This window comes from Pteronotus mesoamericanus, unplaced genomic scaffold, assembly GCF_021234165.1.
Source record: "Pteronotus mesoamericanus isolate MK-2021 breed Mesoamerican mustached bat unplaced genomic scaffold, CSHL_Meso_final contig_101, whole genome shotgun sequence".
NCBI lineage: Eukaryota > Metazoa > Chordata > Mammalia > Chiroptera > Mormoopidae > Pteronotus > Pteronotus mesoamericanus.
In genome coordinates, this window is record NW_026555001.1 from 26,647,095 (window position 1) to 26,660,771 (window position 13,677).

General features: G+C 52.7%; 1 protein-coding gene across 1 annotated transcript in view; it reads right to left on the bottom strand.

The window, feature by feature from the left end:
* Window positions 1–7,580: 7,580 nt before the first annotated feature.
* Window positions 7,581–13,677, bottom strand: part of TAF1B (TATA-box binding protein associated factor, RNA polymerase I subunit B) — a 52,240-nt gene continuing 46,143 nt past the window's right edge. Inside the window, exons 13-15 of the mRNA XM_054569789.1 lie at window positions 12,884–12,954; window positions 11,627–11,849; window positions 7,581–7,953 (exon numbers count right to left, since the gene is read on the bottom strand). Coding sequence (XP_054425764.1) covers window positions 7,752–7,953; window positions 11,627–11,849; window positions 12,884–12,954 — 496 coding nt within the window. The 3' untranslated portion in view covers window positions 7,581–7,751. The remainder of the gene's footprint in view (window positions 7,954–11,626; window positions 11,850–12,883; window positions 12,955–13,677) is intronic.

Here is a 13,677-nt window from a genome sequence, read left to right on the forward strand (position 1 = left end):
TCCGCAGTCCCAGGGCCCTGGCTGCTTGCGCTTCCTCCTGCCCACTCACCACCCCTCCTGCACCTTCTCACGCGGCCAACCCCCGATGCCTTCTCTGCCAGGACCCCTTCCCTCCCCATCGAGTTGCCCGCCCCCCCAACCGCCCACCCCTCACGCTTGGCAAGCCCTTCATTAAACCCCTTGTCACAAGTGGCTCTGCCTCTCAGTTAATTCTATTCTGTGTGATTTGGGAGAACGACTTGCAGCCAGCGGGGCCTAGGGTCAAACCTCAGGTCTGCCTTCCGTCTCCGCCGTAGGCAGTCCACTCCTCCGCCTGCCCCCGTTTCCTCATCGGTGATCGAGGACGCCGAGTCCAAGTTCTGCGGCGCTAACCGAGACAGCGGAGTCGAGCCTCACACTGCACTAGGCCTCTGTCCTCTTCAGAGATCACTGGAGCCCCGTCCGATTCCTCTGCGTGCTCCTCCGTTGGCACGTGACCCAACCCTACCCTGAGCGGCCGTCGGCAGGGACTGCACCCTGATGCAACAGCCTGAACTGAAGGGGAGCCAGCAGAGAGTGGCCTCCACACCTGACCGCCACGGCCGTCCGGCCCAGCTCGCCACAGCCGCTGGGCCTTGCGCCACGGGCAGGGCCGGCTGCCGGATGAAAGCCTTCCGCTCCGGAGGGACGGGGTGCGGAGGGGACAGTGTGGCATCTCCACCTGTGCCTCCCAGCCTCTGCGCCTCAGTCTCCTCAGCTAGGAACGACGGGACAGTAACTCCCACCAGCAATGGATTTGTTTGTTTGTGAGTTTTGTTTTGTTTCATGAAATGTCTCAAACAATGCCAGACCTGTTGGAGCTCAGTAAATATTAAATGCTTCACTTCTCCATTTTTCCTTACTCTAAGGAAGAGCAATTATGTCTCATATTTTTTAAAAAAAATCCCTCATTTAGCACAGGGATGAGCATGTTATAGAGGCTCAGTCATGGCTGTTCCTCCGGGTGGTAATGACATGAACCTTCCTTCGACCATGTATCTATCTGAGCTCCTTTGGTTCTTAAAACAACCTGTGAGGTAGACAGGGTTACTCCCATCTTGTAGACGAAGAATCAAGGTCCTGAGAGATCAAATGACCAAAGCCTCACAGCTGGTAAATTCAGGATGTGATCCCAGACTCTTGTTTTCCGAACCCCACATGTTCCTGAGCGGTGGCACTGCCCATACGTGAGTGTTTCTGCCTGTGGCCCCCCGATAGAGCAGCCCAGGTGCTTTGCTTGCAGCAGAGCCAGGGCTATGGCTTCCTAGTGACAACATCTGCCCCGGGAGATGGCATTAGATTGTTCTCTGGCCTGATTCTCAGACGCAGAGAACAGGACTCTCCGCGGTCTCGCTTCCATTAGCATGCGCCCCAGTTTCAAGGGTCTTCAGTGGCCTCGTCACGAGCGCAGTCGCTTGTGAAGGCCTCGCCCCTTCCCCACCACACCTGCCTGTCACGCCAGGGCGATGGCGGTGTCGGGTGAGGCTTGCCGAGGGCCTGGGATGCACCCAGACAGCGCGGATTGAATGGAGGCGGAGGCAGCGATGCCCAGGTGGGCGGCGCCCTCTCGCTGGCACATAGCCTTCTCACATTCTTCTCCTGTGGCTTCACTGTAGATCCATCAACCAGTCAAGGCTCGACAGTTGCAACACGGCTGCCAGAAGGTCCTCGGCCCTGCACCCTGGCCTCCACCTCCGATGAACTCTCCTGTGACAGTGGGGCAGGGCAAGGCCGTCGCCGCCCTTGGAAAACACCCCGCACGATGCGGGAGCTGGGAGGCCAGGGCTCTGCCCGCACAGCCTCCTCTTTCAAGAAAATGGGACTAGTGGTGAAACATCTTCACTGTAAAATAGTGTCCACTTAAAATCGTTAAGTTGTTATCCTCACTTTATAGACAGGAAACCAGCAAAAGAGGGATTTAAGTCATTTGTCCCAAACTGGCCTCTCATTATAGCCATCCTCGCCCAGCAGAGAGTTTCCTTCACTTGGAATTCAAGTATTTTTTGACTCACGTGTTGTTTTGAATTACTCCTGTGGACGATGATTGGAAAGGGAGAAGCTGGTGGTCAGAAGAGAGGAAGGGACAAATCAGGAGAATTTTGCGACAGGCATCGAGGCAGAAAAGCAGCGGAAGTAGCTTTTCCTCTTGCGGGACTGCTTTTCACGAGGGCAGGGGACTGGTGCGTCTTTGGTCCCAAGTGAGCAGCTCGAGTACAGCTGCATTCCTTTGGAACTGGAGGTGGGTGCGCATTATTTACTTAGGTGACCTCCAGGCCTTTTACAACAGCTCCCCAGGGGTCCCCCCAACTCCAAGTGTCTCTCCCCCGGGCCACACTGCAGGGATCAGCAGGTGCAGATGCCGAGACTGCAAATCAGACTTTCAACTACAGCCAGAGGACCAGGCAAAGCACAAAAGTGCCTCTTAGTATGTTTCTGATCCTTCATAAAGCCGGACGAATGTCTGAGCAGCTCACCGAAGATGCACAGGAGAGAGGTCCTGCAAAGTTGCTGATGAGCCACGTGGTGGGTGAAAATCAACAAACCTGGTTATTACAGGTTAGACGTCCAAAATGCCCCAGATGCGCTTCCTCTTTGGCATGTTGCCTGTGTTATTTTATCTTTGTGAATTCTATTTTTCCTATAAAGTCTCATGCTTCTTAACCTGAAAATCCGCCCCCCCCGCCAGGTGTGTGCATACACAGCTGAACCACGGCCCGGCACTGTGGGCGCGACCAGCTGACCGGGGGCGGCGCAGCGGCCCCGGCTGCCCAGGCCCCGGAGCGGGTGGGTGTGTGCCGTGTGCTTTGGGATGATGGGTCTGCCTGGGGGCTGAGGTGGAGGGGAGGGCGTCCGAGCAGGGTCACAGAGGGAGAGTGCGGGCTCCCCTGAGAGGAGCGAGGGCCTTTCCGACGGAAGCACGGCACGGGCAAAGGCCCTGCAGTCACGGTGTCATGGCTTGTTCAGGAGCCCCTTGCCTGAGATGGAGGAAGCAGGGGTAGGCGAGGTGACCTTCCCGGCCAAGCCCTTGGCTGTTGGTGGCCAGGAGCCACGGAAGGATTTTGAGCCTCGTGTGGCTATTAGCTCTATTTGTGGGAAAATTCCTGGCTGAGGAGGGACGCGTGCTTGGGAAGGAGAGCGCTCCTGCCACGCACCAGGAGGGAGATGACGAGGCCCGAGCTGCGCAGTAGCTGTGCCCACAGAGGACTGGAGACCTGCCAAGGGGCACCTGGCAGTGGAGCTGTCAGGGTGAGTGACAGATAAGCTGTTGGGGGTGACAGGTAGAGAGGGGCCTGCGATTTATAGCTTGGGTGATTAGGCAAACGGTGCTGAAATGAGAGACAGCGTGCGCAGAGGACAAACAGGTTTGGGGTGGAGGCCTCTGAGAGGTCAAGGCCTCTGAGAGGCCGCAAACTGGTGAAAACCACCGACGCTGGGGGCCCAGACTGCCTGGGGTCAGGGGGTCTCGGTGTCCTTATTTGTAAAATGGCACAGAACCACATCACAGGGTCGTTCAGGGGACAAGAGGCGATCTACGTCCGGGCCCAGAACGGCGCCCCGCACACGGTGAAGGGGCCTGGGGAAGCCACAGGTCTGTCAGGGGCAAGAGTTACGCCCACTCCCCCTCCTGTTTTAAAAGTGCTCCAATTGGATAGTCATGACCAACATCTGGAAGGCAGATAAACGGGTTCTCATTAAATAGCCATCGTTGCCCTGCAGTGTCTGATATGCGAAGTAGGACAGTCTTTGCCCTGTCTTCCCTTTTTATCATCACTGCTGTCATCAAAGGCAGCTCCTGAGCACCTGCTGGATGCAGGGCTCCATGCGGAGCCCCGAGGAGTGGTCCCGGCCTCAAAGACTCGCTGGGTGTCAGGGAAACAGGGCACAGGCACAGGCCATCTGTGCGAACCCCGAAACCAGGCCGGGCGGGGACGCTGGGGAGCTGGGAGGCTGCAGGCAGCAGCCGGGCGCCCCACCCTCTGTGCGCGGCGGGGTAGGGGGTGGGTGGGCGTGAAGGGGCCACGCGGTGCAGGGCAGGCTCCAGCCACCCCACCCACTCTGGTCCCCAAGCCTTGGTGAGGAGGGGCGGGCAGGGGAGCCCCCCGCCCCCGTAGAGTGTTGAGGGGCACCGCTGTGTTTCTGATGTAGGTCCCTGGGGAAAGTCTGTGGAGAGGCCGCGGGGCGTGGAGGGCGGACACTGCAGACGGCGCTGTGGGGAGCAGAGGGGAGGGCCCCGGGCGGGCAGGGGGCTGCCCAGCGGACAAGGGCTCCCAAGCCCAGGAGGCCTTCCCAGGGAGACTTTTACTGCGGTGTGAATTTTGAAGGAGAGAAAGCTAAAATCAAGTAAACGTGTTCTGCAACATTTTCTTCACCTCTAATATGGTTAAGAACACATTTCTCCTCCTGTTCACCATGGGAGTTTTGAAATTCAGAGACCACCTTTTTCATTGTAGGCAATGTTTAACTTGACTGCTTAATCTGAATTAATGTGGACAACAATGGTGGCAAAAGGTAATTACATTTAAGTGATAGTTTAACTTAAAATTCCTTTGGGAATACCTGTGAGTCACCCCGTTGGAGGCAAATATCCACAAAACATGCACTAATTGTTCCAGAAGGAAGTAATTGTCGCAGAAGGGCAAAAGGCTAAGGAGCTGGAGCACCAGGCTCCTCATTAATAAAGTCAATAAAAGAACTCTTTTGTGAGCTCCTCTCGAGGCCTGGCGTGTTATCAGCTACATCTGGCACGAGGACCGCTTTACGCTCGAACACTTCACACGGGCGCACAACGCAGGGGCACAAACCAAGAACTTCGTGAAGCCGGTTGCTGAGAGGCTTCACATGGCGTGGACTTATCCAGCTTTCAAGGCTGCGGGGGCATTTTAGATCCAAAAACCCGCCTGGCTACCTACTCAGGATAAAAATACACACTTCTCTCTCTCTCTGCGATATGGAACAACTCACCCAGCCTTCCCAGGCGCCACACTTGGCAAATTCTACCCAAGGCTTTCCTTAGGGTTCTGAAAGCACGCTCCTTCCCTTCTTCCAGCAATGAGTGTTCCCGTGTACATGTGCATGGGGTTGAGCTGATGCCAATTTTCCCCCCCGGGTGGCTTTGTGCCAATGGAAGAAATAAAACCCCCGAGAGAACAGAGAACTGCAGGCACACCCCCTGCCCTGGGCTCCCCTCCCTTCTTTGGGCGTTGAAAGGCTCCAGTTCTGCGTGGCGATGACAGGCCTGCCACCCGCCTCACCCCCCCGAATCAGGAAGATAAGGCGCCGGGGCCTCAGCGCCCTGCTAACTCACCATCATTACATCCTGTAATCGCGCTGACTGACCTGCTGGGAAAGGGGCCAGGGCTGGCAGGTAGAAAGAAGGCACTCCCTTTGCTTTGAGTCTAACATGGAATCCCAAACTGCCTACAGAAACCTGCATTTTTTTTTTTTTTGAAGGATTAAGAGAGAGAGAGGAAAAACCCCAACAAAACTATGTTCAAAATGTATGCGATCCCTGTAGATTAATGAAGTATTTGGGCCAAAGTTTTGTATTCTCATGGGAAAAGACTCCTGTTGTACACTCACTAATTTTTTTACTTAAAATTTTTTTAACACTGTGTTTAGTCACCTACTGTGACTAAACCTTGAATTGCTACAGTTGTTGAGATTGATCTGGCTATATTAAATGAGAAAACCCATACGATACTCTGTGTAAGAGAGGTGCTTAACAAATGTTTCACGCCTGTGTTTTGCATAGTGGTGGGATGACCCCAATTTGACACTAGGGTCACTAAACCTCACAATTTAACTCAATTTCTGCGCCGACATGCTGCATTTGCACAGCTCTGTGCTTAGACTAATCCCTGAGAGGCAATTTAAGGGCTCTTTTCTTCCCCCAAAAGCATCTGCTGCATTCCATTTTCAGCCCCTAGAAGTCTCTGATTTTGCACCATTACAATAGCTACTTGATCTGAGACCACGTCATCACTCACTTGGTTTTATTTCCCTTTAGGGTGGTCGCCTAAATGGTACAATTATGTTTCCGTGCGGTGGTGTGGAATTTAGTATCAAAAAATAAAATACGGTTTGTTCATAAAAGAGACTCCACCCAAATCAGCAAATACCCCAAGTAGCTCTACCGGCACAATAACGCATGACCTCCACCGAAAGGAGCAGAAACACTGGGGCCCTGCCCCCTACCCCTACCCCACCCCCGCCCCTGCCCCCGGATGCCTCCCTGGGATCGGCTGAGCCCATCTGCAACGCCCGCAGCCCCCTCCGGCCTTCTGCCGTGATTGGGCACCACACTGGCGCTGCAGACGCTTAAACAGCCCTTCTGGCCTGGAGCTGACAGTCCTGGTGGCGTCAACCCGGCTGCCGAGTCCTCGCTAGTCCCCAACTTGGGCCGCGCCTGGGGCGGGACCGCCTCCCGGCACCGCAGTCTGGCGCCTGCTGTCGCCACCGTCGCCCCCGGCGCCCGCGCAGCCCTGCCGCCGAGGCGGCCCCTCCACCTCTTCGGTCTGTTCACCAGACCAGCGGTCCTTTTAGGTCATAGGTTGGGTCGCTGCGTTGTTTTAAATCGCCAATGGCTTCCCATGACATCTCGGGACGGAAGCCGCAGCGCTGGCCTCGTCGCGGTGCACACGCTCCGCGGGGTCCCGGGGTGGCCCACGGCGCTGCAGGCCAGTGGGGCACAGCTCCGTGTCCCCTCCACGGGCGCCCTTCACACGACATGGCCCGCCCCGCCGCTCAGCCCTTACCTGGGCGCTGCTGCGCGGCACCTCGTTCCCCCAGGTACCATATACGCATGTGCTTCCCACCTGCCTGCCCCCGAGCCGAGGATTCTTAAAGGCCGGGGGTGGGGGGTGGGGGGGCTCGTTTGCGCTGCCTCTCGGCACAAGACCAGCCGGAACGCAGAAGCCACTCCGCGGGTCTCCGTGAACGAACAAACGGAATACAAATGCCTGTTTCTCTAACGTCCTCTCGGGCACGCTAAGTCCCACAATTTTTACCAGTCCCCGCTCGGGGAGGCCCTCTCTTTGTGCATGTCTTCGGTTTGAGTGAGGCTGAGTATCTTGCATGTGTTTTGGCTTGGGCTTTGCATGTCCGTTTTCAAAAAGCTAGCTTTTCACATCTCTTACTCAGCTTGTCATTCTCCTATTGTTTTAAAAGGGCTTTTGATCCATTAAGGGAATGATTCCTTCGTCCATCAAATGATACAAACGTCTTTTTCCAGTTCCCCATGTACCTTTGACTTCGTGGTCCCATTATCACTCTTCCCCTTAGCGTCTCTGGCTCTCAGGAATGTCTACAAAGTCCTCCTCTGCTGCAAGATCATCAAAGCATTCATACGCGCCTTCTTGTAATACTTGTAAAAGATTCCAGTGTTTTGATCTTTGACCCAGCTGGGATTTACTTTGGGGCACAAAGAGTAAGGAAGTGTCTAGTTTAAAAAGCAAATTTAGCTCTAAATCACAATGAATACAAATTTCTGGCTACCACTTATATAACACTATTGTTTTAATTTTCTCAAAGAATATTTGTAATTTAAAAAATACATTCCAAGCTCACTTGTTTTCCAATATACACTTTATAAGCACAATTGATACATATATATATGTATGCATGTCTATGCATGGACACATATGCAAAAAATTCTATTTTCCATAATTCTCTAGAATGTTATGTTACAGTTTGCCATTACTGTCACTAGTGAAATATTTTCCCAAGAAAGTTTGTCATTTTTTCACTTTCCTGGATCTTGAAGATTTCTTTTTTGCTTGACTGTACTTTGTTTTAAAAAGTCTCTTTTCAATTAAGCTCACTTCTTCATGGAGGAAATAGGCATTTATTCTTAGCAGGAAGGAGAAGAGATTTAGTATAAATTGGTAACTCAGGGAAAAATTTGATTCTTCATAGGTCGTCACATGCTTACAGTAGCTAGAAGGGAAGAAAAAGGAAGATGTTACCTTTAAATGTCCATCTAGAGAAGTGTGCATCTACCCCTTGCCATCTCCCAAATAACTGAACAAGTACACATATTTAGGCTTACATCGTAATCTGAACCGAAAAGAAAGTTAAAACAATTTGGTAAAACTCCTTAATTTTACAAAGGGAAATCCTTCAGCTTGGCCTGTGGGCACCGCACAGAGACACGCAGGAGGTGCCAGGCGCTGGGTCACGCAGTCCTGGCCCGCAGGTCCTGCCCCTCAGGAGGGCCCCCACTTTGCACTGTGATCCGGGCAAACAGAAGCTCACAGGCAGAGATTCGGGGCCTATTTTTAAGACAAACAAAAGAAAACAAACACTCCCCAATCTGCCACGCAAAATAAGACCCCAGACTTGATCACGTAGCTTTCTATCCTGTACGTATTATGGGGAGAGTTTTCAAAGAAATTTCACTTATTTAAAAGTCGTAGAACCTGAATCTAATCAAATCCCTAACTACCATCAAATCTCTAACCCTAGTTGTCATCTGTGATAACCTATCTACACTGAGGTGGAGACCTCCACGGGACTGCGGTATCAACTAACTGGCCAGGCAAACTGTGCGGACGCGGGACCTGGACTGCTCCACAAGGTCACTGCAAGGGGGTGAAGGAGATACAGGAGGAGTTTATGGACTTAGCCGCTTACAATGTGTGAATCTCATTTGGATTCTGAATTATTTTAAAGAGTACATGACAGGAAAATTTAAAAGGTAACGACTCCATGTTAGATAATATTAACACATTATTATTAGGATTTTTAAAAAATGTCTAATGGTATGGCTTTGCTTTAAACACATTTTGCTTTGGGAATTTACTTCCAAACAGTCTCGGGGGCAGGGTGGGGGCCGGGTGGGGCTCTGGCGCAGCCTCGCCTGGCTGACAGCTGTTGAGGCTGAGTGACAGGCACATTCCACCTCTCTTTTGAAAGAAGACCTGGCATTTTCCATAATAAAATGTTTAAAAAACAAGTAGGCAACCGAGAGAGAATATCGACTTTTAGATATTATGCTTTCTCTGCCGTACACGGTCCTCCATGCCCGAGTTTTCCTATTTGCCAGGAACACTCTGCAGCCGGTTGGCTGCGCCGCGGGCCAGCCACTCTCGGTGCCCCCGTCTGTGACACGGGCCGGAACAGCGGCGCCCACCCCCCCGGACTGAGTGTGGTGCACATTAAGGCCTTAACTCAATGGACGCAGGGCGCATAGCAAGGCCTCGAAAATGTTCATTTCCCCTATACTCCTTTAAAACTGATTTTTTGTTTTCACTTTAAATCTTAAAGCTATTTATATAACATGCAATAAGGCCCGTACCCTATGTTCCATAGTAGGAAATTCAAAAGCCTTAGCGTTTTGTTCACGGGGCTGATCGAATAGAAATAAAACACAAGCCACTCTATATACAGGCATGCTCACAAAGCGGTGGTCTCTCGCTTTCCTTCTTTTCTAACTTCTAATTCCAGCCGTGGTAAGAGCGATTCTTTCAGGTAAAATGCCGCCACAGCCAGGGCAGAAGCACCGTTCCGTTCCCTTCCCCAGAGACCACAGGGAAAGCGGTTCCTCCCGCTGCTGAGATACGCAGAGGCTTACAGATTACCAGCCGCGGCAGGCCTTGAGCTTCTGAGCTGAGTCAGTCACAGCCCCGCGTAACGGTTCTGCGTAGCGGTTCTGCATAACGGTCCCGTGTAACGGTTCCGCGTAACGGTTCCGTCCTTACGGTCCGCTCAGGAAGCCACCCCAGGGCGACTGGGCGGGTTTTGCGGCCTAGCGCTCTGCTGGGCGGGGACCGCGGCCGAGCGCCAGTCTTTGCTCCGCCAGGCCCCGCAGTGAGTGCGGGCGGGGGCGGTGAGGGCGGGCGCATCTCCGCCAGCAGCACAGGTGGCAGGACGCAGGCAGGCCTGGGTTTGCGGGGGCGGGCGCTGCGGGGGCGCAGCCGTCCTCCCACGGAGGCGCAACGCGCACGAAAGCAGTGTCCACTCCGCGCGCAAGTACAGAGCCCTGGAGACGCGGCCGGTGTTTCGGTGGTCTCTGGTGCGTTGCGACTTGGCATGTGACCCATCCGAGTCTTGTTTTTTCACTGCAGTTTAAAGGTAATGAGAAGGGCCACCTGAAAGGCACCCGGGTGTGAGCTCCTGCTGGGTCACAGGCCCGACCGTGGGCCCAGGCAGCAGCACCGTCTCTCTCGCGCGCAGGCGATGCTCCTCGCTGGCCGGGTTGCCGTGCGGGCGCCCAGCCTGGGGAAGCTGCTCAGACCCCGCAAGGAAGGAGCGAGCCTTGCGCCGCGCGCGCTGTGGGCTGGGATCGGCCTTCGGTTGCCGCTGCTGTCAAGTCAGGCCCACTCCTCAGTCACGCTGGACTCGGCCCCGCAATTCCGAACAGTTAATTTTGATACAGTAACTTCATTTTATCATCTTACTATCCTGAGACACAACTCGGGTAGTAAAATGCTATTATAATAGAAGGTTAGTTTTGATTAAAATGATCATGACCATGGTTACCATTTATTATTTACTATGTGACAGATACCAAAGTCTCCCTTTACCCTCATAAGAAACCTAGAGGTGGCTTCTATTTTCCATTCATTCACTCACCAGATACTTGGTGAGCAGCTAGGCCCTGTTCTAGCCTCTGGGTTTAATTTTTTCATTAAATAAGACAGTGTCCCAGCTAAAGGACCTTACATTCCAGTGTGAGGAGGCAAATATGCAAAATAAATATACTTTAGTATATTCGATAGTGACGACAGCTATTAAGGAAAAACAGGCAAGGCAGGTAGAGAGCGATGGGGCTTAGGGAGGTGTGAAAGAAAAGGCCTCCCGGAGGAAGTGAAATGTGGACAAAAACCCGACAGAAGTGAGCCCATGTGGATATGCCGGGGAGAGCACCCAGCTGAGGGCACCACCCGCGCAAAGGCCCGCATGGGGCGTGCAGGCCACAGATCCGAGCAAGCGCTAGGCGCCCGCCGTGGATGGGGACAGTGAGCACGGGGTGGGGGGGGGGGGTCGGCTGTCAAGGAGGCCAGAGGACAGCGGGGCTGGCCGGCTCTCCCCCGACTGGGATGGAGCCCCGGAGGTGGCGCCAAGAGCAGGAAGGGCAGTGCTCCACCCCATTTCCACAGCCAGGCGACAGGGTGGCGGGGACGGTGGGTAACTTGCGCACACCCAGCGAGCGGCAGAGCCGGGGCACGAGAGCCGGAAACATTAGTGCCTCCTCCCAGCTCCCGGGGGAAACTGCCTTATAGACAGGTCCTGTGTCAACGTGGGAACCAGATCAGTAAAAAGAGACTTTTCATAATGACAAGTCTTTATAATCTAAAACTTTTTTCCAGCTGAGATATTATTGACATAAAAGTTTTATGTGCACAACGTGGTGAATCAGTGCATTTACAGATTATCACAATAAGGTACCTCTCACGCCTAAAACTCTTAAATGAGACTCCACGTATAATTGCGATTTTCTTGATTAAAAGCTCACATTCTTCTATTTCCAACACCCTATCTGGCTCTCATCGTAGCCAACTCCTTTAAATTGTACATGACTTTTTAAAATTAGAAACGACTGCTCCTCCAGGGCAAACCAGAGCTCCGGCCACATTTCCCGCCCTCCGATTCTGCCGGTAGCACGCACCTTTTGCAGAACTTCTGCGTGCTGAGCCAGTACAGCGGGTTCCTGGTCGTCAGCGATGGTCCTCGCTTCTCCAGGGCCCCCTGGAGGCTGTGTCCGTGGAAGCAGGTTCCAGCCGGGTCTCCCTCAGTCCAGCTGAACTGAAAACTCGAAGCACTTCTTTTTGCAACAGTTGGTGTCGAATCAGCCAATGTGCTAAACTGTTTCTGTAGATTGACCACCATTTCTGGAAGTAGAGGAAAAAACAAAAGGGAGGAAATAAAAACTAATGTTAAATCCTGATAAAGACTGTGGTTTACTTGACAGCAATGTATCACTCAATGTTGGTCTGTTAGTATGACAAATGCATTGTGGGAGTGTAAGACAATGACATTAGGGGAGACCAAAACTAGATGAGAGGAAGTGTAAGGGAACTACTTAAAAAAAGCTAAAATAGTCAATTTTATGTTATGTATATTTTACCACGTTTAAAAAAATAAATAAGACAACCTAAAGGCAATTCTCCAAACAGAGAGTTCTGAGAGTCATGGGAATATAGGGTATTAGATTTTGGTGGGAACTCTAGCTCTGTTTGGTGTAAAGGCATGTCCCTGAAATAGATTCCTATGGAGATTTCTTTTTTTCCCTTTTCTTAATCCTCACTGCAAGGTATATTTATTGATTTTAGAGAAAGGGAGAGAGAGGAAAAGAAACACTGATGAGAAAGAGGAAAAGAAACACTGATGAGAGAGAGAAATATCAATCAGTTGCCTCCCATATGCACCTCAACTGGAGATCAAACCTGCAACCTGCCCTGGCTGGTGTGGCTCAGTGGACTGAGCGCTGGCCTGCGAACCGAAGGGTTGTGGGTTCGATTCCCAGTCAGGTCACAGGCCTGGGTTGCAGACCAGGTCCCCAGTAGGGGGCACACAAGAGGCAACCACACGTTGATGCTTCTCTCCCTCTCTTTCTGCTCCCCTCCCCGTGTCTAAAAATAAATAAATAAAATCTTAAAAAACAAACAAACCCCCCCGCTGCAACCTAGATATGTGCCCTGACTAGGGACCGAACCCATAACCTTTAGGTGTACAGATGACATTCCAATCAACTGAGCCACCCAGCCAGGGCCCTATGGAGATTTCTTGCAGAGGATGATGTGTCTTTGGATGTGCATTGGAACACTTGGTAAAAGAGAAAACATCACTCATGCATTCACTTTTCAAGTCAAGATACTTAGTTCTTTTAACAACAGTGTTGTTAAGAAGAGAAAACGCAACTCACCCCTTCTCTTATACACCACTGACTTGTCGATGGAGGAGTGGTAGAGCGGCTTTTCGCTTTTCCACACGTACCTATACAAGGCAAAACACGGTTGGAGCAGGATGAGAAGAAATGGACCTAAACCCATTTCAGAGAAGTTTCTCTGAAACAATGTCTGAAATTTCTGAAATGCAGTGTCAAAGCTCTGGCTTATAATAACCTAGTGACACGTGCCTAGGGCGCGCATAACCTGGTGGTGAGCCGGCAGCGCCGAAGCAGAGAACAAGCCACCTGCACAGTGTGTCCCCCCGAGAGCCTGCCGGATGCCAGAGCCTGAAGCAGCTACTGATGACGTGCAGCACGCAGCCACGGTCCCCTCCCCGGGCCATTCTGCTGCCGCCTGTCCTCCTGGGGGACGCTGCCTACGGACGACGGCTTCTCCTTGCCTTCGCCCAGCTTCCCTTTGGCTGAAGATTAAGTTAGTGGCTCTTCTGATTCTGATAAGCAGACAGCATGAACAGCGAGTGCCAGTCTCCTGTCCCTTCCTGCCTGGAAACCCACCCTGCCCCCGGTGGGCACGAGGAGGAAAGGTCTGGGCTCCAGCACGACCCAGGCCCGGCAGGAGAGGCTTTGCCTGGCCTCTCCTGGGGGAGTCCAGCCAGGGCGGCTCCACTGCAACACGGAGATCCTGCAGCGCTCTGCAAAGTCTACACAGCGCCCCCTCCAGCGCAAACGGCAAGAGTCATGTGGGGTTCTTCCGGACTGGGGGCGACCGGCCTAGACTCAGGCCAAAGGGAAGTGACAGGCTCTATTTC